Source organism: Sphaerodactylus townsendi, linkage group LG03 (assembly GCF_021028975.2).
Source record: "Sphaerodactylus townsendi isolate TG3544 linkage group LG03, MPM_Stown_v2.3, whole genome shotgun sequence".
Taxonomy (NCBI): Eukaryota; Metazoa; Chordata; class Lepidosauria; order Squamata; family Sphaerodactylidae; genus Sphaerodactylus; species Sphaerodactylus townsendi.
The window spans coordinates 54,365,834-54,391,426 of record NC_059427.1 but is presented as its reverse complement, the minus strand read 5'-3'; the positions used below and the strand labels follow the sequence as shown (position 1 = coordinate 54,391,426).

At 42.1% G+C, this 25,593-nt stretch overlaps 1 protein-coding gene across 7 annotated transcripts in view; it reads right to left on the bottom strand.

Annotated features, from left to right (window-relative positions):
* The window catches only part of ARHGEF3 (Rho guanine nucleotide exchange factor 3), a 135,152-nt gene that overhangs the window by 72,531 nt on the left and 37,028 nt on the right, over positions 1-25,593 (bottom strand). For 5 of the 7 annotated variants that reach the window (XM_048490308.1, XM_048490312.1, XM_048490310.1 and 2 more), the window contains one exon: positions 6,784-6,846. In XM_048490308.1, coding sequence (XP_048346265.1) covers positions 6,784-6,846 — 63 coding nt within the window. Of the gene's footprint in view, positions 1-6,783; positions 6,847-14,335; positions 14,392-25,593 lie in introns of those variants that run through there. The other 2 variants (XM_048490314.1, XM_048490316.1) reach the window with 1 other exon arrangement.

Below are 25,593 nucleotides of genomic sequence, written 5' to 3'. Positions count from 1 at the left end.
TCACAGACCAGGAAAGGGATTTGGGCATCTTAGTGGATAGTTCCATGGGAATGTCAACTCAGTGCATGGCAGCTGTGAAAAAGGCAAACTCTATGCTGGGGATAATTAGGAAAGGAATTGATAATAAAACTGCAAAGATTGTCTTGCCCTTATATAAAGCAGTGGTGCGATTGCACTTGGAGTACTGTGTTCAGTTCTGGTCGCCACATCTCAAAAAGGATATTGAAGATATAGAAAAAGTGGCTTGGACAGGGGTCCAAGGGGCTTTAAAAGGGGCTTGGACAGATTTATGGAGGAGAAGTCGATTTATGGCTACCAATCTTGATCCTCTTTGATCTGAGATTGCAAATGCCTTAACAGTCCAGGTGCTTGGGAGCAACAGCCGCAGAAGGCCATTGCTTTCACATCCTGCATGTGAGCTCCCAATGGCACCTGGTGGGCCACTGCGAGTAGCAGAGAGCTGGACTAGATGGACTCTGGTCTGATCCAGCTGGCTTGTTCTTATGTTCTTAAGTGCAGAGAAGGGCAACAAGGATGATTGAGAGATTGGAGAACCTTCCTTATGAAGAGAGGCTGCAGTGTTTAGGACTCTTTAGTTTGGAGAGGAGATGCCTGAGGGGGGATATGATTGAAGTCTACTAGCCATGGTGAACCATGTTCACAGACAGTAAATGTCTGAATATTAATGTCAGAAGGCAACGTTAGGGGAAGGCCTCAGTCACTATGCCCTGTTGTTGGAGCTCGAGAGGAATTGGTTGGTCACTGTGTGAGATGGTGTTGGACTAGATGGACCACTAGTCTAGCTCTTCTAACTGGTACAGCCAAAATAATTTACAATCCCTGCTGGTAATATTTCCATCTCTCTCTCTTATCATGATATCTGATTGTCTTCTATTGCCTTATAAGGACTGTTCCACCCAGCTAAATCTTTCTGCACATTCTGTCTTGACATCCTATTATTGTTTCACATATACTCTCAGACACTTATTCTCCCAAGACATACCTGATAGATACAGAATATTCTTCTGGGGCCAGTGCAGAAAAAAAATGCTACTTATTCTGAGAAATTTCTCTCTTGCAAACTTTTATTTGCTAAAGTATACCCAAATCTGCCACGTGTGCCAAATTATGGAACACATGACATCCCATACTAATTCCCAAGGTCTCTAGTAAACACTGAAGTCTGTCCACTCCCAGATACGTAGAAGAAACACATGAAAAAATATAAAGTCACTATGCCAGCTGTGACATTTCAGATTGTTGGGAAATGTAGTCTGAACAGAGAGCTTTATTTTCAACATCAAAAAACACACAAGCTTAGCTGAATACTTGCCCTCCAAGTAGCAGGGAAAAACAGCCATGTACTGTAAACTAAGTACTTTGGATGAAGGAAAGGTAGAATTTAAATATGAACAGGAAGAATGATGCCACTACTACTACTGATAATACTGCATCTCTATTAGTTATGTGATTTAACAAAGAGACAGGGAAGAAAAATCCTGATGGTAAAAGCAAGATCTATGAGATCCTGCCATAATGCCCAAGGAAGCCATAGTGCCTGCTGACACCTGGTGTCTGCCAAGAGGTTTTCAAAAGTAGAAGGGGCCAGGCTTGGCTTTGCCTAGTTAGGCTTCTGATTGACCACTGGAGATTTAATTGACTATGCAGATTTTTAAACTCTTGTGATAGGGAGACTCACTGGAGTAGGGATTGAGTGAACAGAGAAGAATAATGGAAATAGGAGAACCAGGTCAAGAGAGAGAATGACTGAAGGAAACAGAGGTAGATTCTGAACAGCAAATGTATAATGGATTGCAGTCTTTTTAAAGAAACTCACGTTCCTTTTTCCTGTTCACATGCATGCTGTTCAGGCAGCAATTGGAGCCCATAGAAACAATCTGGGTTGCTTTCATACCTTCACACAGAGACGCTGTTTTCTGTCTCTTTTTTAAATTTCCTGCAACACATAATAGATGTACAGGCATACAGAACTGTACCCCTGCAGCCATGCCGATCATCCCACAATATGAACGGCTGCACCTGTGTAGCTGCGTGTGTGCTACATGCAAAAAAAAAAAATTTTTTTTTAAGAAAAGGGACCTCCCTTTAATGGAAGGGCAAAAATGAACGTGTTGTTATAGATTGGTCACACTCACTGCCAAGGGGAACAAACATGATTGAGAGACTTTCTCCCTGATGGTGGAGTGGCTCCAACCCAGGAGTTTGCAAAAGGATTGCTGGTTTGGCTATTTTCAAAAATCCCAGGTTGAGGGAAATAAAACAAGGTAGACTAATTTTGGGGATGGGACCTGTGCGAATTTCCCCCTCCTCCCAACGGTTGGTATTGCACCCTAAACCCGTTATATCTGCCCTGCGCAAAAGGGCAGAAGGGAGAAGACTGCAAGAGGGCTAGGGTAAACATTTAGAAGCAAGAGGATTAAGGCTACGTTGTTTGATCCAAAGCTTAAGCACAGTCTACAATTGGTGTGTAGGTAGAAGAATCTTGATCAAAAGGTGCAGACGACAACAGACTTTAGTAGAGGGACAGCTGAGCTATCTGAACCTCACATCAAGCTGGAAGAAGGAAGAACAGACATTAAAGCTGAAAAGAGGTCCTTTTATACTCAAAATTAATACCCTTGTCTGCTAGTGAAGGGAGCTAGGTTTCAGGGTACTTGAGTTACTCCATACTTTCTGATGAGACAGAAGATTAAATTAGCATGGTAAAGTTATTGAACAAGTTTGTATTGCTAGGGACACAACTGATGGGAATGTAATATAATGTAATCATGGGATGATTCCATGAGCCACAAGACAAAGCCTGGCTTAAGGACAGCAATCATTTATCAGAATCACCTGTCTGCCTCATAATGAAATGGCATTTTATTGCATTTAATATCTTCCCAAATTCACTGGTCGAATCCAAGATGGAATATCCTGTATCTCTGGGAGCATAGGACCTGGAGACTCTAGGGAAGAACTAAGGATACCATTATGGAATAGAAAATTTATACTCTTCGTATTTGTATTCTTCATAACTGTTGGGGACTATGACACAGTCAATAGCATAGATTATAAATCCGCAGGGCGCCCCTCAGCCCCACCCTGCCAGACCTGGAGGAGGCTGCAGCCGGGTACCCCTCAGCCGCACCAGGCCCTGCCAGGCTGCCCAGGACCACCGCCAGCTCAGGTAAGTGGGGCATAGGGGGCATAGCTACCACGGGGGCCATTATTTTGCCACGGGCACCATATCCCCCTACTAAGTCTCTGGTTGAGCCTCAAAAGCAGAGGGTATGGATTTTTTTTGTCAGAGGGTATATTTTGTATTCTCATCGCTATTAGAAAAAGAGACACCATAATACAGTGGTGGTGAACCTATGGCACTCAGAGCCTTCTCTGTGGGCACATGCAAACAGAGTGCCCCCACACAAACATCTAGGCTGGCCTGGGCTGCTGGGCTCGATTATTAGCATTAAACCTAAGACCCAGTTTTGGGAAAGCAGTGTAGGTAACCCTGTTAAGTGCTGTTAAACCCCACTGATTTTCATCCAAAGAACTAAAGTGTGATTCTTTACCTGGGAGTAAGCTCGGTTGCTGGCAATGGGGCTTGCTTCTGAGTAAACCCTCCTAGGGTCATGATTCACCCATTTGAAGTGTTGCACGGTTGCTTCAAAGAAAAGCCACTGACTACCACCAAGCTTACTCCCGAGTAACGCATGCCTCAGAGCCAACCGTTTTTTTCTAAACTAAAACCTCAGTATTCAGGTTAAATTGCTGAGTTGGCACTTTGCAATAAGTAAGTGGGTTTTGGGTTGCAATTTGGGCACTCAGTCTCAAAAAGGTTCGCCATCACTGCCATAATATATTCAGTACATCTTCCAAGATTAAACATACAGCATGTTCAAACTAGGGGCCACCATTTGCAAATGCATATCCCATTTCCATGAGCCCTCATAAAGTTCACCCAATGAGTTAAAAGTTCTGGTTCTTTCTAAAACACACCCTAAGATCAATTGTTTAAACTAAAAATGTTGATATCTTAGTACTATCTTTATTGTTCAGAACTAAAAGGGCCATGAGCCACGCTTGAGGGCGTCCTGCAAAAGACTGACAGGAAACTCTCTTCATGACAGACTATTATGAAAAGTAGACTGGCTGGCACAGCTATGATGCATTATATGTTATAATTCTATTTTTAAACACGAAGTGTGGATAGATACATATGCTAACTGGAAATGGACCCACCCATCTGCAACACAGAATTACTCATTGCATGAAAAAAGCTTTGAAGAGTTTAATAATCCCTCATCTTTCATCATTAAAAGTAAATATAGTTTACCTGACTAAACTTGTTCATTATCCTGATTTACTTTCTTTCTGAGACTGATGTAACAAAGGACCTTATATTTGTGGTACCAGTCCACTAGTTTTTACTTCTGAGAACATTAAAACTCTTAAAACATGCATGAAATTGTTGAATTGAACTAGTGAAACAAATTTTGAACTATCCTAATGTTTAATAGTAAGAGAAAGATACAATGTCAAATGGCAGTTGTTGATAAGCAAACGATCTTGTTAACTATTATGAAATACTACTACATAACAGCTTTAAAGCAAAATGCAAAAAACAGATGACCAACTGCAAAGTTTCAGCAATACACTACATGTTTTCTAGTAGTCTAGGATAGTTCTAATGCAAGTTTTATAAATACTTCAGAATGCACCTAGATGAGACAGACATGACAGGATCTACCAATTCCTTTATTTTTCAAAGCAATTGTGAGATCCCCAGTTTATGGCTGAACTGCAGTGTACAGCAGTGGTGAGAATTTAGCCCTCCCTTGTTGCCCTCCCATGAGCTTTCCCAAATGGTACAAAACAGAGAGATATAATCACTAGGTATTGCAAAAATAATGGACTTCATATAATATAACAGTTCCCCACCACCAGAGAAATCAGTTAGTTGTCCTAATTAAATCCTGTATTCACAATTGAGTAGGCTTAACTATTTAGATTTCAGACAATTTTATCCCATTAACACAAATGATACCTAATCATTTCAGGTTCATAGAACTGTGGGATGAAACTTTGAAATCTACATTTTCCAGTATCAGGAGAACAGCATCCACAAACCATCTTAGAAAAAAATAAACAGAAATAAAATAAAAACCCTAATCACTATTGAGGAGCTTACATGAAAATAGACTCAAGATCTGGTTGAACTGTACCTACTAGTTTGCATCAAAGGTTGCAAACACCACACTGCGAAATTCCTGGAGAGTTGGAATACAGACTGGGAAGTATGTGATGTGGGGAAGGGAGGGGTCTTAACAAGGTGCAGTGCCATAGAGTTTACCCTCTAAAGTAGCTATTTTCTCCAGGGGAACTGTAGTCTGGAGATTAGACGTAATTATGGGAAATTTCTAGGCCCTACAGGTTCGCAACCCTGCACACATACCTGCCACTGGGTAAACTCAAAACTGAATGGCCTGAGAAATATTTAGGAACTAGCCAAAAGTACTCATAACCTCTGTATGGTAACAACCATTGATATAAGTGAAAAACATATAATTAGTGCAATAATACTAATTAGCTATTTATTCTGACTTGGATGGCCCAGTCTGGCCTAATGTCATCAGATCACAGAAGCTAAGCAGGGTCAGCCTGGTGAGTACTTGGACTGAAGCCCACCAAAGGCTTCCAGGACTGCTACACAGAGGCAGGCAATGTCAAATCACCTCTGAACATCTCTTGCCTGGAAAATCCTAGGGGTGGCCATAAATTGTCTGGATGGTGCTTTCCAACACCCGTGCTATTGAAAGACAACCCCCCTTTCTTAACAGGGATTTGGAGATACACTTAAGCTCTCCCTTGTCTTGGTAATTAAGTTAGAATCACTTTGTCTACATGTGAGTACCAGGAAAAATAGAAGAGGCTCTCCAGAGGCTCACATCACCTACTGCCTGGTCTTTTTAACTAAAGATGCTAGGGATTGGATCTGGAACCTTTTGCATGCCAAACAGAGGGTCTTCCACTGAGCCACAGCTCCTCCCCTGCTTTCATTTCATGCAGGTCTGATCTAGTTTTATCGCTGCTGAAACCTATGGGAATCAATCAACTCTTCAAAATAAAATGCTTTAACAACAAGCAAATAGCAATCCACTATAACAAGTATATACATTTTTCCTCTGGAATTAGTAATTTTGAGTGGCTGGTTTCTAGCCACTGGATCAGAAACTCTATCACAGCTGTACCAAAATTGATAAAGATCTCACTCAGAATTAGTCCCTCTTATCACTGGGCAAAATCAAGTGAGGCCCAGGAAAGGGTTTCTGCGTTGTTTAATGCTTTGTTGAATGATCTGGGTACCTTGCGGAGTTTTAGGCTTAATATATCTGTCAACAGAAACTCATATAATGGTTCTATTCTGCTCACACTACCTTCTTTTACATAGAACAGGGGTAGGGAACCTGCGGCTCTCCAGATGTTCAGGAACTACAATTCCCATCAGCCTCTGTCAGCATGGCCAATTGGCCATGCTGGTAGGGGCTGATGGAAATTGTAGTTCCTGAACATCTGGAGAGCCGCAGGTTCCCTACCCCTGACATAGAACATGCTTTACAAGTAGAACCTTTTCAGTCAATGTCAGCAATATCTCTTAATGCAAAATAAAAGGTATTTTATGCCAGGCATAAGCAGTTTGTCACTGAAACGCTTAGCATTTCTAATTTTAGAAACACAACAGGTTATGCATTCTGTTTAAACAATGGAATGATTACTCACACTTGAGTCAAAGCTGCAGACACTGATTGAATCTTCATCCTGGGCATTTTGCTTGCGTTTTTTCTGTAACAGAAAACAAACACTTTAGCAAAGGAGAGTAAAACAAAATATTAAAAACTCTGCACTTTATTTTCTTCATCATCTTCAATATGGACAAGAAACTCCAAGTGCTCTGTAACCCATTCACTGTCCTCAATGAAGGCAGCAATTTTAGTTTTATTTCATGACAGAGGGAGCATTTTCAAAGAACCAAGGAATGGAAACCAAGTTAAAATATAGCTATTTACATTTTCACAGATTGAAAATGCAAGCTACAAGTTGTGATTACAACATAACCTTCTTTGCAACAAATTATAATTTTAGAACCACACAGTATTCTAAATTGGCACACGAATTTTATTACAAACAACAATGTATCTTCAAAACATTTTATTCTTTTAGTTTACAGTGAGGGAGAATCCATTATACTTCACTGATAGTAGAAGAATGAATAAATACCCTTCATAAATGGAAAGGTTACCATTGATGACAAGAATTTAGTTAAAAATTATTTTTATCACAGAAAAAATGCAACATGATAAGGGCCTTTTTCACAGCTACAGTACAGTAACATTGTCAGTAAGGTTGTTTTTACAAACCCAGGAATTCTCACCTCAATTCTAACAATGCAGAATCCACCATTTATGGCATTTTTACTACACCATGTACATATGGAAGAGCCAGCATAGTGTAGTGGCTAAGAGCAGTGGATTGTAATCTACTAAACACCTTCTTTGCCTCAGTTTTTTCCCAAAAAGGAAACAGTGCTCATCCAGGAGAAAATGAAACAGCAGATACAGTAGGAGAAATTCAGCACAAAATAAATAAAGAGCTAGTGCAGGAACACTTGGCTACTTTAAATAAATTCAGATATCTAGGGCCTGATGAACTACAACCCAGGATATTAAAAGAACTGGCAGACGTAATCTCACAACCACTTGCTATAATCTTTGAGAACTCCTGGAGAACAGGAGAAGTCCCTGTGGACTGGAGGAGGGCTAATGTTATCCCCATCTTCAAAAAGGGGAAAAAGGAGGACCCTAATAATTACCAACCAGCCAGCCTGACAGCAATACTAGGGAAGATTCTGGAGCAGATCATTAGACAGCTGGTCTGCCAGCACTTAGAAAGGAACACTGTGATCACAAAAAATCAGAATGGGTTTCTGAAAAACAAGTCATGCCAGACTAATCTTATCTCTCTTTTTTTTGGTAGAGTGACATGGTTGGTAGATGAAGAGAATGCTGTGGACGTAGCATAACTTGATTTTAGTAAAGCTTTTGACAAGGTGCCCTGTAATATTCTTGCAAGTAAGCTAGTGAAATGTGGACTAGACAATGCTACTATTAGATGGATTTGTAATTGGTTGACTATTCAATAGACATCTCCCTAAGTGGAAGCTAAAGGACAAAAGTCATATTCAGATATTGTGACAAATTTATTTTCCCATGACAGGTGCAAATGTAGCTTGTTCTCTTTCTAGCATGTGCTCTCCTCCCCTCTCAAGCAGAGAGTGATTGAAGATTCTGTTATCAGAGGTGTTAGACTCAAGCTCAAATTTGTTGGAGTTTGCTACTACCACTACAACAATCACAGAACCATAACACAACCCAAAGCACAAGGAAAGTTTTGGAATGGTGTACCTGCTACTTCACACATTTAATACCGGATTAAATACAAAATGTATGTGTGTGTTAAGTGTCAAGTTGTTTCCAACTCATGACAATCCTATGAATTGGTAGCCTCCAAATTGTCCTATTATTAACAGCCTTGCTCGGGTCTTGCAAACTGAAAACCATGGTTTTCTTTATAGAGTCAATCCATCTCATGTTGGGTCTTCCTCTTTTTCTGCTGCTTTCCACCTTTCCTAGCATTATAGTTTTTTCAAGTGACTCCTGTCTTTTCATTATGTGGCCAAAGTGTAACAGCCTCCATCCAATGAAAGAGCAAAGCAATTCCTTGCACTAGAAGGGGACATCTAGAACCCTGCTAGAGCCAATATTGTATCTCCCCCCACTTTTCCTGCTGCTGCCACTGCCACCAGAGGACAAAGAGGCTTATTATTTCCAAGCACTCTCTGTTCTTATTATATCGAGATATCGATCTATCAACATGAAATGCAACATTCTGTGAGTTTTAGTTAAGTCCATGTGAGTGAACTTCTTTTCTTTGGCCCTTTCCGCACGGGCCAAATACAGCGTCTCAGGGACGCTAAAAACAGCGTCCCTGGGAGACTGTTCACATGAGCGAGGTTTTTCGGAAACAGCAGCTTCCAAGCGCTGCCATGCGAATGGCAGCGACTGGAAAGCACCATTTCCCCCCTTTCCCAAACGCCTTACCGTCCTTCCGTCCTTCTGGTGCGTCGCACAGGCCAGGGGACACGCCTCCCTGCCCTGCGACTCCAGAGCTGTCACGCAGGGCAGGGGGCGTGTCCCCTGGCCTGTGCGACGCGCAGGACGGCCAGAGGGACAGTAAGGCGTTCGGGGGAGGGCGCAGCCTCTGCGCAGGCTGCGCCGTCTTCCCAATTCTTACCGGGACCATCCGTGCAAATGGTCCCAGGGGTGTGTGTTGGCGTCGTTTACGCCGACACCCCCCCCCCCCGCAGCATGGCCATGCGGAAACGGCCCTTAACTTAATGCAGCTGGCAACATGGAAGGTGAAGAGGTGGTGAGAAGGAGGAGGTTAAGGGGTGATGGCCGTGGGTGAGAGAGGGAAGGCTGGCTGTGGGTTAAAAGATTTCTGGGACAAAGGTGTGCTTACTGGCAAATCTCCCCACTCTGGCAGTGAAGCAAATTAAAAATCATACTAAAAGTAGTGTCACTTGCCATGGAGTCAATGGAAAGTGAAACTAGGGCTGCAGGAAATAGGTTCATAAAAGAAATCTTGCTGCAACAGACATTCGTGCCCCATCACACAGAAAGCATATTGTGCATAATTGGCCCAAAAGTAGTACAATAAGATCATAACAAAAACTACCAATTAGCTAAAATTTGCAAAATTATATTCAAGCAAAAGATAAAAAATAAACATTTTTTTAAAAGTCAGGCTAACCAGTCAAAACACAGGGGAGCAGCATGTCTTTTCAACTGAATCAGTGTTTAATTTGGAGGTATACATCTATCAGTCACACTGCAAAGACTGGAGGAAGCCAAACATCCTTATGAGGGAAAAAGCACTGCTTAATGCTCTGTTCGTGCATGATTGATAACAGGTTATACTCCCCTAACTAGTCTAATTCATACTTTAGTTTCCAACTGAAGATGACAAATGACTCCACTTAAATTGGAACAAAAAGATGTTTTAAGCTAACTGTTCTTATAAGAGGCAGAGCTACAAGGGGATCCGGGGGTGCACGTTGCACCGGGCGCGGACCTGGGGGGGGCAGCAAGAATTTCAGGTTTGTTTTTTGTATTTTTTAGTGTTTTCAGTTTTTGGGCTGCAGGGGGTGCAGTATTTAGGCTAGCAGCACCAAAATTTCAGGGAACTTTCAGGGAACTCTCCTGATGATACCACCCAAGTTAGGTGAGGTTTGGTTCAGGGGGTCCAAAGTTATGGACTCCCAAAGGGGGTGCCCCATCCACCATTGTTTCCAATGGGAGCTAATAGGAGATGGGGGCTACACCTTTGAAAGTCCACAACGTTGAACCCCTGAACCAAACTTCACCAAACCTAGCTGGTATCATCAGGAGAGTCTCCTAAAGATACCCTGAAAGTTTGTTGCTGCTAGCCTAAAAACTGTGCCCCCTGCAGGCCAGAAACTGAAAAAACACTAAAAATACAAAAAACACCAACGAACATGGGGGGGGGGGGGCAGCAAAACTCAGATTTTGCACCAGGCTCTATTTTCCATAGCTAAGCCTCTGGTTCTTATACACCTCACCATGGAAATACAAAACAAAGATATTTCTCTACACTAAAAATTCAATTTCAAAAAGTTTGGATAACATAATAATATAAACCACAAACAATATATTGTTCTGTTATTCAAACTTTTGACATTAACTTAAATTCTTATTTAACATACTTGTTTGGTATTTTAATGATGAGATATGTCTATAAGGACAACTAGCTTAAAAAACTATCTGCTAGATAGTTTAAAAACTATCTGGATTAAAATGGACAATGAAGACCACATGACTTAAATCCATCTAACATTAACAGGAAATGGGTGTATGGAATGCTCAGAGAGGCTAGTCTGAGAACTGGTATTCTTTATTTAACCTTCTTCCTTCCCTTATTCTGGAAGGAAAGGAAAAGAGCAGGTACTGGAATACAGCAGATGGCTACAGCTGTTAAAATCTGTTTCCTGATTTCTAATAGATTCCTCAGACAGAATTCATTGGGGGGATTCTTTTCCCTTTTCCCATTACTGAATAATGCTTCAGTATTAAGTTTTATGTTACAGACACATACCAGCCACGTTTGTTTCCAAGAGAGCTCTTGAGTAAAAACCTATGACCAGCTAAGTCAATTTCCCTCCCCTCCCCTCCTTTCCTGAGATGGAGATCAGTTTGCAACCCTGTTATGGAGTGGAACAGTATACACAATCATAGAGCTTGGCTGTGGGAAAGGAACCCACAACCTTCCTATACAGGCTCTCCAGTTTTTGAGTGGAGAAAAGCCCATTAGGAGGTCTAGGCCAAGAACAACTCGACAAGATCAAGAGAGATGTGGCAAAAAGCAATACAATAAGAGTATTGTTGAGTGGCATGAAGGCACGAAGTTCCCCAAAGGGGCAGAGTGGACTGATATCAGAGCTTTGGTCATCCAAACCAGGTGCTCTGAGAAGAGACACCAATCACCTGAAATTGAAAATGTGGATTGTCCCTTATCGAGACCTCAGGACAGGTCAGGAAGGTGAAAAGATCAGTCTCTGCTAGTCAGAGGCTGACCCAACAGACTGACATCTAAGGGTTGAGTGATCAGTTCCAATGAACCTTGGTGTCAAACAGATTGGTTCAAACTGATCCTAGGTTCTTAGAGTTCTGAAGAACCTTGACGCCAAACAGAGCCTATGAAGAGTCTTGATACCAAGTGGATTGGCTCCAAAGAGCTCTGGAGCCAAACAGATTGGCTCAAAAAGCCTTGACACCAAATGAATTGGCTCCGAAGAACCTTTGTGCTGAATGGATCAACTTTCAAGAGCCCTGGCATCGAGCAGTTCATCTACGAATAGCCTTGATGCCAAGCAGTTTGGCTCCAAAGAGCCTTGGTGCCAAGTGGCTCGGCTCTGAAGAAACTTGGCACTGAGTGGTTCAGTTCTGAGTGGTTCAGTTCTGAGTGGTTGGCGCTGAGCAGTACAGGTCCAAGTGAGTTGGCTCCAAAAAGCCTTGCTGCCGAATGGTTCAGCTCCAAAGAGCCTTGGTGCCAAGCGGATCAAATCAGAAGAGCCTTGGTGCTGAACAGTTCAGTTCTGACAAGCCTTGCTGCCAAGAGGCGTGGCTCCAACGATCCTCTCAAAGGGAGGGGGAGGGGGGGGCTAGTGCTCTTCAGAGCTGCAGAGTAGACAAAAAGCTGGAAAATCTCTCCAAGGCAGGCCTGCACAAGTGCAGTCCTCCAATGGGGACTGCACAGAATACCCATGAAAATGAACCTAAACGTCTTTACTTCTAGTGAAATAATCTATTGCTATACCTCCCATTTATATAAGAATTACAGTTTAGTGCTTCACAGCTGGCATACGTACCCGACAGCCTCTTAACTAAGTTTATTATTTTGTTAGGTCTCAAACCTTAAGCCAATAAACGGACTCTGGATTGTTGATCATTAGCGTTTATTGATAAGCATCAGAGCACCAAAGCTTAGCAAAGTCTGTTCTGACAAACCTGACTTTTGCCATCCCCTTTATTCCCAAACAGATCCCCCCTCCTGGATTCACAAGAAATGGTGACAAACGGTCCCCAGAGCTGAGGCACCCCAAAGTCGGCGGCAGATAGTAAGAGAAAACCACCTGGCTTCCACAAGATAGTGGATGTGGCTCCATTTCCCATGGGACCAGGGTGTCAGGGGAAAACCTAGCTATCTACAAAGCATGTGAAGCCATAAAGTAAAGATCAAGGAAATAATGCCCCAGATGGCAGTGGTAACACATAGCAGGCTAGCTATAAATATCTTTTAGCAATTTTGTTTTGTAGTGTTGAGCAGTTACAGTGAGGTAGGAATGCGTCTCAATCACCTAGATACAATTCCTCTGACATATTTACAACATAACAGCATAACAGAAATCAGGCAAGTATCTCTATGGGTCTCCAGCTGAGAAGCGGCCTCTCAGTGGACCAATAAAAGAAAAAGGGGGGGGGGGGGTAAGGCAAGAGGTAGATAAAAATTCTTCCATTCTTCTAGGATCCAACCCTAGGTAATAGTCTCTTATAGTATTATAAAGTAATTTAAATATATTATTACAAGAATACACTACTTTAGAAACCTATTTTAGCTGAAAAACAAGATAAATCACACATACATGCACACAAGAGCCTAGAATACTTTTACTACAATGAAGCTATTATTATAAATTACCAGGAAACTTATTTCTATAAAGTTTATTCAAAAATGAAGAATCTGAATAGAATCTCTGTGTACCCATCAGATAGCATTCCTGAATCTAGGGGACTAGAATAAATTAAACTTCTTTTCCCTAAGCCTAATGCCTTAGTTTTATTTACCAAGATATTAGCCCCACTTTCGGCCCTGTGTTCTCAAAACAGCTTACAATGATAGCATGAAAATAAAACAGAGAAACACAAATAAAATAAGATATATTCAAAACGTAGCTGCTAGCATACAGAACTGACGGCACCAATGGCACACAGATGTCAGCCAAAGCTACAACCACAACGTTTTAAAAAATTGTCTGAAGACAACGACTAAGAAGACATATCAGATCTCATTGTGAGAATGTGGTACTTAAGAGAGCCAACACAGACAGACAGCAGGTCTTTGACAAGAATGCAGACAGCCAAAAGTGGATTCTAATCTGGATAACTGAGTTTAAATCCCCACTCTTCCACAAGGACTCAAATCTGGTGAACTGGATGTTTCCCGGCTCCGACACATGAAGCCTGCTGGGAGACCTTGTGCCAATCACAGATCTCTCAGAACTCTCTCAGCCCCACCTACTTCACAAGTGTCTGTTGTGGAAGGGGAAAGGAAGATGATCATAAGCCGCTTTGAGACTCCTTAAATATAGAGAAAAGATAAGTATAAATCCAATTAATTTTTAAATTAACATCAGCAGCGAGCTTATCTAAACAAAGGCAGTATTCAGAATTCAAAGAACTACTAATTACAAGTATACTATAGGGGACTACCCGATACAGCCCTGTCATGACTACAACAGAAATGAATAGTTTTGAGAAGGATGCAGGAAATAATAGTCATTCAAAAGTATATTAATATCTCTGTGAGGACTGTAGAAACCAAAGCATTTAACCACACAGTCCTAAGCAGAATGTTTAAAAAATCCTGCACAGCAAAAGCCACTACACAAAAGAGTCACCAAAAAAAATCAGCTTACCTGATGTACAAAAAAGCAGCACCACCTCATGAGATACTGCTGCATGTGTGCACTGTACTCAGATATCAAGAGAGCATAATTCAAGTGTAACTTTTATAAATATCTATCTATAAATCGTAGCGAGGCCCAACATTTCCCCTTCAGTTTCTTTCTGCAACAGCTCCTCCCTGCTTTGCTATAGTGCATGACAGGAAGTGGCAAAAAGCCATCTATCAGAAGTGAGAGATGCACCGCTATCTGAAGCTTTTGATTTTTTCATCTAGTATAACATTCACAGAAATTATAGAAAAGGAGAAGTTAACAAAAGGCTGTTGAAAAAGCAACCTGTATCTTCCAGATGCAAAATTTAATCCATTACCTGTAGGTTTCACTAACAGGTACAGAACTACTGTAGCCTGGAGTATTCTAAAGACACATCATGTACTCGTATAATTACCCTTTAACAATGGAATCTATGCTTGTTTTCAATAAAAGATTTTTTAAAATGTCAGTGGTCAGAATTATTTTCTTTAAGGAAAACTGGGGTGCTACAATGCAAGGAAGTCAAACAGGTTAGCCAGTTCCTGAAATAATATTTCTTAGCACTGCAATTTCTTCAAAGAGATGCTCCCAACTGAACCTGAATGTATAACGATTATGCCTAGTATCAATCAATCAATTTATTACAGTCAATGACCAGTTCGAATAAACAATAATCTACGTTACAGTCATTTATCTGTATCAGCAAAAATACAATATATACAAAGATTAAAACCATAACTTCAAAAAGAATACTTCCTAAAAGTGCTATATAAAATTCCTTCTTTCTAGATAAAAAACTATATTTGGTACTGTGTAAAATTATAATATGTTTGGATGACGCAACACCCCTTAATATCCGTCCACTTACTGTTTCCTTCTAAGTTTGCAAATTATTAAACAGAACAATGCTATTATGCTTGTAACTGTGCAATCCCTACCCATTAGCATGTATTCCAGTTTGCCGTTTTTCATTCATATCAGCTAAATCGGCCAACACTGGATCAAGAAGTTCCTCTTGAGGCTTTTTGTAAAAAGGGCATCTAACGAACATACACTCTAAAGTATCGATTTCTTCAAAAAAAAACAGGAGCATAGCTTCTTTTCAAATGGGATTTTCTTGAATCTGCCCTGTGTTACAGAAGAGGGTAGGGAATTGCATCTAGCTAAAGTGAGCATTCTTCTTAGTTTACTGATGTCTAGAAAGTAAAGGTAAGGTGGTGCATTTACCTGGTATCTAGTATGGTCCGGTGCTAAGAATTCAGGAGACCTTGTGACATCAGCTTATCTCCCTAGATCGAAAATTCTGTTTGACTAGTTTTTTTACCCTTTCAGACCTTACTGTTAGGAGGGCTTGAGTAGAGAATCCCATTCGTTGCAGGACATCCAAAACTGCCCTGTGCCAGTTAGATCAAAAATTGTCCTGAAAAATTAACGGGAGGAGCCCTTCTGGATTGAAGTCACCTGCCAGGCCATTCTGGTAAGTTTCTAGTTTTGGGAGAGAGTTGTGAATAATCTGGCTAGTCATACAAAGTCTGAAAAAAGAGACCCATCTATTTGCCAGAATTCGTATGGAAAGGGAAGTTCTTAAATTATTCTTAAATTATTAAATGTATTTTTTCTTCCTGTATGAAATTAAGGCCTTATAATCCTTTTTTACAGCAAGCAGTGGCGTACCAGGCCTAAATGGCACCCAGGGGCATGACTGCCTCATTGTGCCCCCCCCCACCTAGCTCCCCACACACACCCTGCACCCCACTTATGAGAACCAGCAGGGAGGAAGGGGCTTGGGGGGCTGCTCGGATGGGAGTCATGGTGGCAGGCCGGCTCCTGGGCCAGCCTGTGCAGCACCCTGGCCTCCCTGCAGGTCAGCTTCTGCCCTCCCCAGGTTGGAAGGGCGAGGTGCTGTGATGGGCAGCCCAGGTGGACACCATGGGCACCCTCTGCCGAGCCCTGCCCCCCGCTGGCTGGCTTCTGCCCTCCCCAGGGCCTGGGGAGGGCAGGAGCCAGCCTGCATGGAGGGTGGGGCACCACGGTTTGTGGCCCAGGAGTACAGTAGCACGCAGCTCAGGCATATGCCATTTCATCACGTGGGGGATGCCCAGTGCCCCCTCATGTAATGAAACGGCATATGCCCAGGGATACCCCATGTCCCCATTAGCGGTACGCCAATGTCAGTAAGTAGAGTGGAATATGCTTCTTGTTTTTTAATCAGCTTTCATCAGCTTCAGCAACCTGCCTATACACATTTGTTAAAGCATTTTTTTTGCAAGAGTGCAGGAATGATTGAACCAGGGCACGGAAAGTGGTTTGTTTTTCAGAAATCTCTTTTTTTCCTTAGTAAAGAGACAGGGCTTCAGATCTTGAATCAAATTTTCATATATGTTTATGGGACTGTTCTGTGGATGTAAGATTTCAGAAGCTCTTTGAATAGCTTCCAGCTTTCCTGTGGTCAAAATCTCCCTAACGCTTCCATCTAGTTCAGTGGTTCTCAACCTTCCTAATGCCGTGACCCTTTAATACAGTTCCTTGTGGTGACTCCCAACCCTAACATTTATCCATTTTACAGATGGACAACACTGATGCAGAGAGTCTTGTGAAAGGGTCATTTGACCCCCAAAGGGGTCCCGACCCCCAAGTTGAGAACCACTGATCTAGTTTATCTGACCATTTAAACCCTAACTCCTGATTGCGTTGGGGCAGTTAGTTCAACTGGATAGATGTAATTATCATATTGTGATATATCTCCTATTGATGGGCGTAGGAGGAGGGGTACTATGCCTAGTATAAAATAGACAACACAAAAAATCAACATCTGAAGCTTTACAAGTTGTTCTGTGAACAACTGATTGCTCTCTCTGCCTTTTTAGCCTGCTACGTACATGGGAAAGAACACAGACTACTTCATCCCATGTGGTGTGAAATGAATCCGTAGGCCCATTACCCTTTCATATTTTCAACAAGATTACTCTGAGTCTACTGCCAAGTCTTCTCTTCATCACCCAGCTGAACAAACTGTAGAGGACTAACAAGACACAAAGTTCCTGGCAGAGTGGTTCATTACCAGTTGATGTCACCTCTTTTCAAGAAAGAGCAACAGATTACTCTGAACCCTTCCCTCTATGCCCTAAGAAAAGCTGGTTAACATTGCTATTAGGAAAAGAACTAGGACGGAAGTGAAACAACATGCCTCTGATCTCCCTGCAAAAGACTGCACAGATTTAACATAGATTGTTTTCTCCAAGTTTCTTTCATGCTAATTCTGATTTTTTTCCCCCAAAAAGAAACTCAACCTTCCTGCCTTGAATAACAGAATGGGAAAGCAAAAGTTTATAATGAAAAGAACAAATTCTGTGTATGAGGTCCGTCACAGCTGGCAACAGTGTAATTAGAAATATCAACAAAAATGATAGTTTTTAAGGTTTTTTGCATTCTTTTTCTTTTTTATAGTTATTACATATTTTGATGGACAGCTAACTGCAGATGCCTTATACCAGCCTGCAAAACCTGATTGATGGAGTTCAAAAAGAGTTCTACTGTTGACCTGAGGAAGTGGCAGTTGAGAAGGAAAGTGGGGGAATAGAGAAGGAGAACAGTGAAGATCCTGAAAGAGCGAAGTGAAGTGGTGGGCCACAGACTTACCTTGGGCCCATTTTGCTGGCCCATTAGGGCAATAAGAGAGGCAACGTGGGGTGGCCCTGATGAGGCTAGGTGGCACAGCTGGGTAATGGCTAGGGAGGTGTTGATGCAAGCACAGGGGTTGCCTGCCTCTCCGGCCCTCTGTAACCTTACTCCATTCCCCCACAAACACATATCGGGCCACTCAGGCTTGTCCTGGCCTGGCTCAAGGGCAGGGTCCTGGCTGACAGACCTCACTGGATGGGGTTGTCTCCTGTGACTTGGCCAGTAAGGATATTGCTCCTGACATGCCGCCCAGGCCTCAGACAGCCTCATGGTTCTCCTGCCCATCCCACCCCTTCTTGCAGTGCTGAGTTAAGTGGGTTTTGTACCATGTTATGTGTATGCTTTTCTCTGGAATTGTCACAACTGCCTTGGGTGGTCACAGCATGGGGGAAATTGGCCTGTGCCAATTTCCCTCATTTTTGGGGGTCCCCTTAAGGGATTTTGGACATTGGCTTACTGGGGATATGCCCAGCTTGGGAGCTGTTAAGTTACCCTTATTTTGTTGCTTTCCCCGCTACAGAAGGGAACTAAGGTCGACTTGGTTCCCTTCAGTGGAGGGCGATTCCAGCCTGTCCCCACAGCAACTGAGTTGGCCCCCTGGAACCAAGCTAAGTGGGCGGGATCATCTTGGTGCCTGTTTCGCTCCTCGATCATGATTGGCGCTTGTGTTACGGTGGGAAACGGGAGCGTTCTTTTTTTTTTTACAGTTTACAGTTACATGCGCTTTCTGCCTGCCACAACTCTCCCGTTCTGCGCATGCCACAAAAGTGGCTCGTGGTTGGTTGAACGGATGAGGTGTCGTTTTGATGCTTCCCCACTTCGAAGCTTCAAAGCGGTATCGACCTTGTTCCGGCAGAAAAGTGTAGTTCATAACTGCGACAAGGATGTCGCAGTTCTGAGGGGGGGGGGGACTGAGACAAAACAATGTTGAGCTCGGTGGCAGTGGGGATTCACTGAGGAGAACCTAGGTAGAAACCAGTTCAACTCTGTCAGTGGAGAAAGCCCCTTCAAGTGGCAGAGGAAACCTGCAATCTGCCATCCTATGGAATTTTCTCCTACCCAGCAAGTGGACTGGGGTAGGGTGGAGTATATCAACCAAAAAGTAAGTCGATTTTTGCAAGGATCCACTGACCTATGCTGTGCCAAGGCTCTGTCAGCTGCTGTACCAATTAAGTTGTGGCCATTTTCATTCCACAAGGTTGTGTGTTGCTTTCATTGTTTTGCTGTGATGCATGGGCACACCCATCCCTTCGCCCCTTCACCACTTGGGCCACAAATTAGAAGTCCTTCCCTGAAGGTAAATAGCTCCTAGAAAGGGGAAGGGATGATCCCTATCAAGTGTTATAGAAGGAAAATTGGAATCTGTGTGTATGTTCCTACCTCCACAGGTTTTCGAAATGGTGCCAATAAGCTAATGCCTGTATCTTAGAAGTAACTGCCAATTGATCTCTCTCAATAATTATAAACACCTGTTGGTAGAACAAAACAATTACATGCTTGTGAGAAAATTTCCCTAATTCCTGTTGCCTTGTCACCTGCCAGGTTTAACCTGAAACCACCCTGGCAGTCGGACTTGACCATTTCACCATGACATAAAAGTTTATGTGTTATAAATTCATATAAGACTCTTGTGTGCCATATTCAAACATATACCAACAAGAGCATTTTCAGTTCCTCAACACCCTAGGCTGGGTCAGAATACATCTATACACATTTTAACATCTGGGGCAGGAGGGCATACAGAAACAGAGGAGGAGGAGGAGGAGGTGCCACTTGGTTAAGTGAAAATGGAAGCAGGGAATCATCAAACATGTGTTAATGTTCTTCATTCTATTATTTATCTATTTATTTAAGAAAGTTGTATGCCTATACGACCTCTCCAGATCAGCTAGAGGAGACTCTAATTAAACCAAAATGAATCAAGTCAATAAAAGAAGTCAGTATAACAAGACAAGCCAGTAAATAAATACATAAAAACAGACCATTAAAAACAACCCTATCAATGCTTTCACTGAGGAATGTATTCCTGGTTACAAAAAGCCCCCTCCCCATTCAGTTGGAAGTGAATTCTCAGGAATTTTCCCTCAATCCAACTCCTGCCTGCCAAATTTCAAACACATAAAAGAAAGTACCCCTACTTTGTAAGAGCAATTAACTTTCTCATGAGTAAGCACAGAGGTGTGACAGTGTTAAGCCCCTCCCGCACATGCAGAATAATAGACTTTCAATTCACTTTGCAGCTGGATTTTACTGTGTGGAGTGGGAAAATCCACTTGCAAACAATTGTGAACGTGGATTGAAAGTGTATCATTCTGCATATGCATAAGGGGCCTTAGTGAGGGTTAGTTTTTCCACATTTCTTAGAATCTTCAATCAGGGGGTAGGGGGTGTATTTTAAACAAGAACTGATATACACGGAGAGTTAATTCCTACCACACTTAGGATTCCTGCGTGGGAAGGGTCGGTCTATGTTTCAACAAAAACTGAACACATAGACAAGGGGAACTATTTTTTAAAAAATACTTCCTAAGGAAGTAATAAAGAAAGCCATCATAAACAGATTGGTTTAAATTAAGTCTCATTTTATTAAATGAGCTTACTCCCATGACAGTGTTCTTAGGATTGTAGCCAAAGTAGCTCAGGACTGAGTGCCAGAAAGAAGAGCAATGTCCACCTGTTAAAATTTTGGCACAGCAAAATTTGGCCGTAGCTGTGGGGTGAGGGAAATGAATGAGGCACCTGGGGCTGGCCCTGAGCGCTGTTTTACAAGTGGACTGGCATCCCATGTTTGGCATGCTTGCTGAGGAATGGCCTACCCCTGAAGGAAATCCTCCTTCACATTATCAGAAATCAAATGTCTCCATCACATAATTCCATAATGAACCTACAGTATGAATCATAGCTATTAATAATTTTTTAATTCAAAAAATCTGATTTTTAAAAATTTAAATCAATTTTTTATAATTTAAATCAATTTTTTATAATTTAAATTGAATTTTTAAAAAACAAAATGCTTTTTGAGGAACAATCTATCTAAAGGGTTTTTTGCTTAAGATAAATTATAATCCAAAGATTATTCATCATGAAATAAGGGTTCGTTTTTAATTAATTAGCATGAGGCTGTACATTCAAGCGATGTTTGCATTTTTTTTTTGACAAATGAATTCCATTAATCCATTCACAATGTCATGCTCTTCCAGAGGTTTCTGTAAGATTATTTTGGGCAATTTTTCTATCTAGAAGATACAATCACAGTTCTCAAAACGATGTATTTGTGCGTCCAGAGATAATATGCCTCTTCTTCACAGTAAACTTTTTATAAAATATATATACAGAGTTGAGAAAAAGATCTTGATCTCATTGTTTCTTTGCAAGTCTATGTATATGGATTCAACCCCTTACCTCTTAAGTGCTAAATTCAATGAATAGAAGATTGTTTGGAGTGGAATAGATTTGCTCAAGGAGCTAAGCATGTCGAGGGAGGGGCAAGAAGTAAAAAGTGAAACCTTTTGAGCAGAATACTCTACAAGACTCGGGATCTTTGTGTGTATAATTTGAGGTTTATTATGTTATTCTCTCCCTAGAGGAAAAAACCATAATGGCAGCGGTCTGTAAAAAAGACCCAGTTGGGGAATATTTTAATGCAGTTCCTCTACCTATAGGTAAGGCAAGCATGTATGCAAAATGCAAACACTGCAGTAAAGAAATGCAAGGCCTGATGGCCCAAATGAAACTGCAGGTAGTCCACCTTGCAATAATTTCATCAGCTGGCCCTGGAGCAATCTTTGCCTGCTATATAACTACTCTGCCTTAATTAGACAATTTACATAAGCAGTTATTTGTATAAGTAAGCCAGATGTATGGAAGTGTACACTAGCTCCAAATGCATATTCTACAGGATTGCATTCATACCTGAGCTGAGACACATATTTGAGTAATTCTCTGGCCGATTCTGCACGGTCCAAATATCTTGAGCTGAGCAAGGGAAATATCCTGGTTTGGCCAAAAAGTTCACATGGTTCCCGATCCCAAAGCAGTTTTGTGCCGTGATATTTCCCTCATCTTGGGTTTTTCAAAAACCACTGAAATGTCGATCTTTTCCCAAAATCCCGCATTGAATCTGTTTCTGTGTGAATGCCCAGGAGCAAAACCGATTTATTTTTCCACCTTATCTCCCCACCTTACATCATGTCAGTTTCATTTCTGCTGAGTTGTAGCCTGCCTTTTCCAAAACGTTCCCTGCCCTTTGACATCTCTTACATGAGCCAAGCAAGCGAGCCCATGTGAGAAAACATGAACACTCGCCCCATTCCCACTTGCTCTCACCACGTACTGCTCGCTAGCCAAGCAACAGCCCAGAGAGCCCATCCCCGCTCCAGCTCCGGACTCACATTCCCAACGGGATCCTGGGGAAGGACCGGGAAGTTTTTCCAGAAGCCAGGCAAGCAAGCCCATGTGGGAAAGCATAAGCGCTCTCCCTGTTCCCGCTCACTCTCGCCAAGCGCCACTAGCTAAGCCACAGTTCGGACAGCCCAGCATCACAGGGCAGGGAAGCACCTGCCTGGCAGGATGCTCTCACCCCGTGACAGCCCCAAAGACCAGTCAAATGTTATTTGGTATATGGGTGGGGTGAGTGTCTCGTGCTGTGGTTTCTTGCACACCTTTAAATGTGGATGGGACATAGTGCTGCTTGGTTTTCCTGTAGTTGCTGCTGATCTGCCAATCAGAAGCATTGCCCGGGGGGGGGGGGAGCCAATCAGCATTCAGCACACTGGGGATGTTCGAGCATGCATGCTGCATCTGCATTGTAAAAACAAAAAAAAACAGGCTCATGAGTAAGAAATCGGAGTATTTCCTCCCAGTCTTAACTCGAGTTCTTCATGGAAACGGGCACCCATGCAAAGGGAGAAACCAGGATAAAACAGACTCGAATTTTTAAATACTGAATGTAACCTGTTATAATTATGCTGTGCGGAATCGACCACCATTAATACATTTTCCATGAGAAACAGTTACTTGTGAGAAGGCTAATGCCCAAGGAAACATTGATGTGGTGTGTTTTAGATTTTTTTAAAAAAATTCTAATATGTACCCATTCCTCATGAAAAAAGAAGTAAATTACCATAATATTTCTCCAGTTCTTTTAACATTCTGCCTATTTTAATAAATGTGACAGTGATAAATTACACCTATATTTGAGTTGCCTTTCAGCAGAGGCACAATTATAAGAAAAGGGCAAGTGCTGCAGATAGTCTATGGATGCACTAAAAATGCTATTTTGTCAAAGTAGCAAGCTTAATAGTGCACAGAATAAAGGTTTTGACAAAAGCGGCACTTAAAATTTTAAAATGCTATCGGAGACTAGAGAGCAGGGGGTGGGGACAGAACTTGGTAGGCACTAGGACCACAGTTGAGCATTCAACTACACAGAGGTCCAAAAAGTGAATGCAGATTTAATTTAACATTGAGTTTCTATCTTCCATTGAGGCAAGATATAGTTAACCTTTGTATGCGGCATAATCCTAAATCACATAATGATCTGGTCATCCAGTACCCCCCAAACTGTAAGCAAGGAAAGAAGGCATCAACCAAACGTCATTCCATTTTACAGTGTGAGTGAAACTGAACAGAGGTCAAGTTCATCTGTTGCTGAACAAAGAACTGGCAACAGGACCGAACAGAAACACCCTGTCCCAGTCTATAATTAACAATGGGAAATTTGTAATGTAACAGCATGACATTTTGTTTCACAGGGTGGGTAACAACTCAATTTATCTTTTGTATGCTGATTGTAAATTTTAATTATCTTTTGCATGCAGAACAGCAAGGAAGTGACAGTTTTACAACAGGAATATTTTTCTTTTAACAACAACCACACCTAAGATGACACAGCTGTCTAGCCAAAGAGGTCTTAGCAGCATCCAATGAACATCAGAAGTGTAGGTCAGGAGCATGCTAGAAATACACTACTTGTCTTGCATTTTCCACCTTCCTTGTGTAAGAAAGCTCAAGTCTGATATTAAACGATGGACTGTATTTTTTTAAGTTTAATTTTAAACCACTAGAATAATTCCCCGTAGGTCGGAATAGTAACCTGAAGCACTGCAGTCAAAGCTCTGCTCATGACCCAAGTTTAATCTGAGTTCAATCAGGTAGCCAGCTCAAGGTTGGCTCAGCCTTCTATCCTTCCGAGTTCAGTAAAATGTGTACCCAGCTTGCTGGGGGTAAAGTGTAGAAGACTGAGGAAGGCAATGGCAAACCACCCCATAAATATGGTCTGCCTACTAAACATTGTGATGTGACATCACCACATGGATCAGTAATAACCCAGTGCTTGCACAAAGGACTTCCTTTATTTTTTTAGAATAACGCCATGATTACCCTTATACAATCCAGACTTTCTCTTGTTTCATAAAATGCAGGTTTCTTTATACAGATACAGACTGAAAATATTAATTAGTATTTGTACAGTGTGTTAGTGATCAGAATGTTTAACATACATATTCTAAGTTATCCATACCAGAACTCCATGAAGTAGTTCTATGTGGACTTTCTTAGAGCGCCCATTTTGTCAAGCAGAGACACAGGTTGAAGTGAGATTCTGCTCACAACTCATACTGCCGCTGTACCACCCGTAAATAACCATATTAAGAGCCCAATCTGGGAGGAGGCGGATCCATTGGAATCAGTGCAGCGTCATGCTGACGTGGATGCCCACCTTGCCAGTGGGGTAGTTGAATACGTGGTCGATGGGGAACTGCACCATTCTGTAACACCCAAATCCAGAGGTCTGACCTGCAATGGCATCCACCACGTGCAAAATCACATGCTGGGTGGGGAGGGAGTCCTGGGGCGTTCCTGGAGGCAGAGCCAACTGTAGTCCCTTTCAACAGATTTCAGCCCAGGAGCGCACACACACAAACACACACACAAACACACCTCATTCTGGCAGCAGCTTGTTCAGCCCTGCCTGGGACAGAGCCTCCCTGTTGGTTTGCCAGCCAGTCAGTCAAGCAGAATCGACTTAGTGAGCTGCTGTCTGCTGCCCATGGGAAGGAGTGAGAGTCCTTTCCCACCCACACCACTGGAAACACCTGCAGGGGGTGGGGAGTGGCAGCTACAATAGGAGTTCCGAAGGGCGCCGCCCATTGTGAGCCCGTTTGGGGAGGGTTATGCTGTAGGTGGAGCAGACTCCATGTTAGTTCATTGTATTTTAGTTTTTGTAGTTGTGGGATCTGTGATTTGGGACTTAGCTGGTATATTTAATTTGTTTCATGTTTTATTGTTTGCTGTATTAATTTTGATTGCATGCCTCCCTGAGCCCTGTGGGGAATTGGGCAGGATAAAAATGTGAAAGAAAGAAATAAGCAGACTTATGACACAAAAAAGCATAGTGTAACTCTGATTCTTCAGTGGGGTTCCTGGGCCCTCCTCAGCTTCCTTGGCCTTCCCCTCCCCCTCTGCTCATGTTAACTTATTTTACTTATATTCAAAACACTTATGTTCTCTCCTTGAAAAAGAGAACCCTGAGATACATATCTAAATACACACAATAT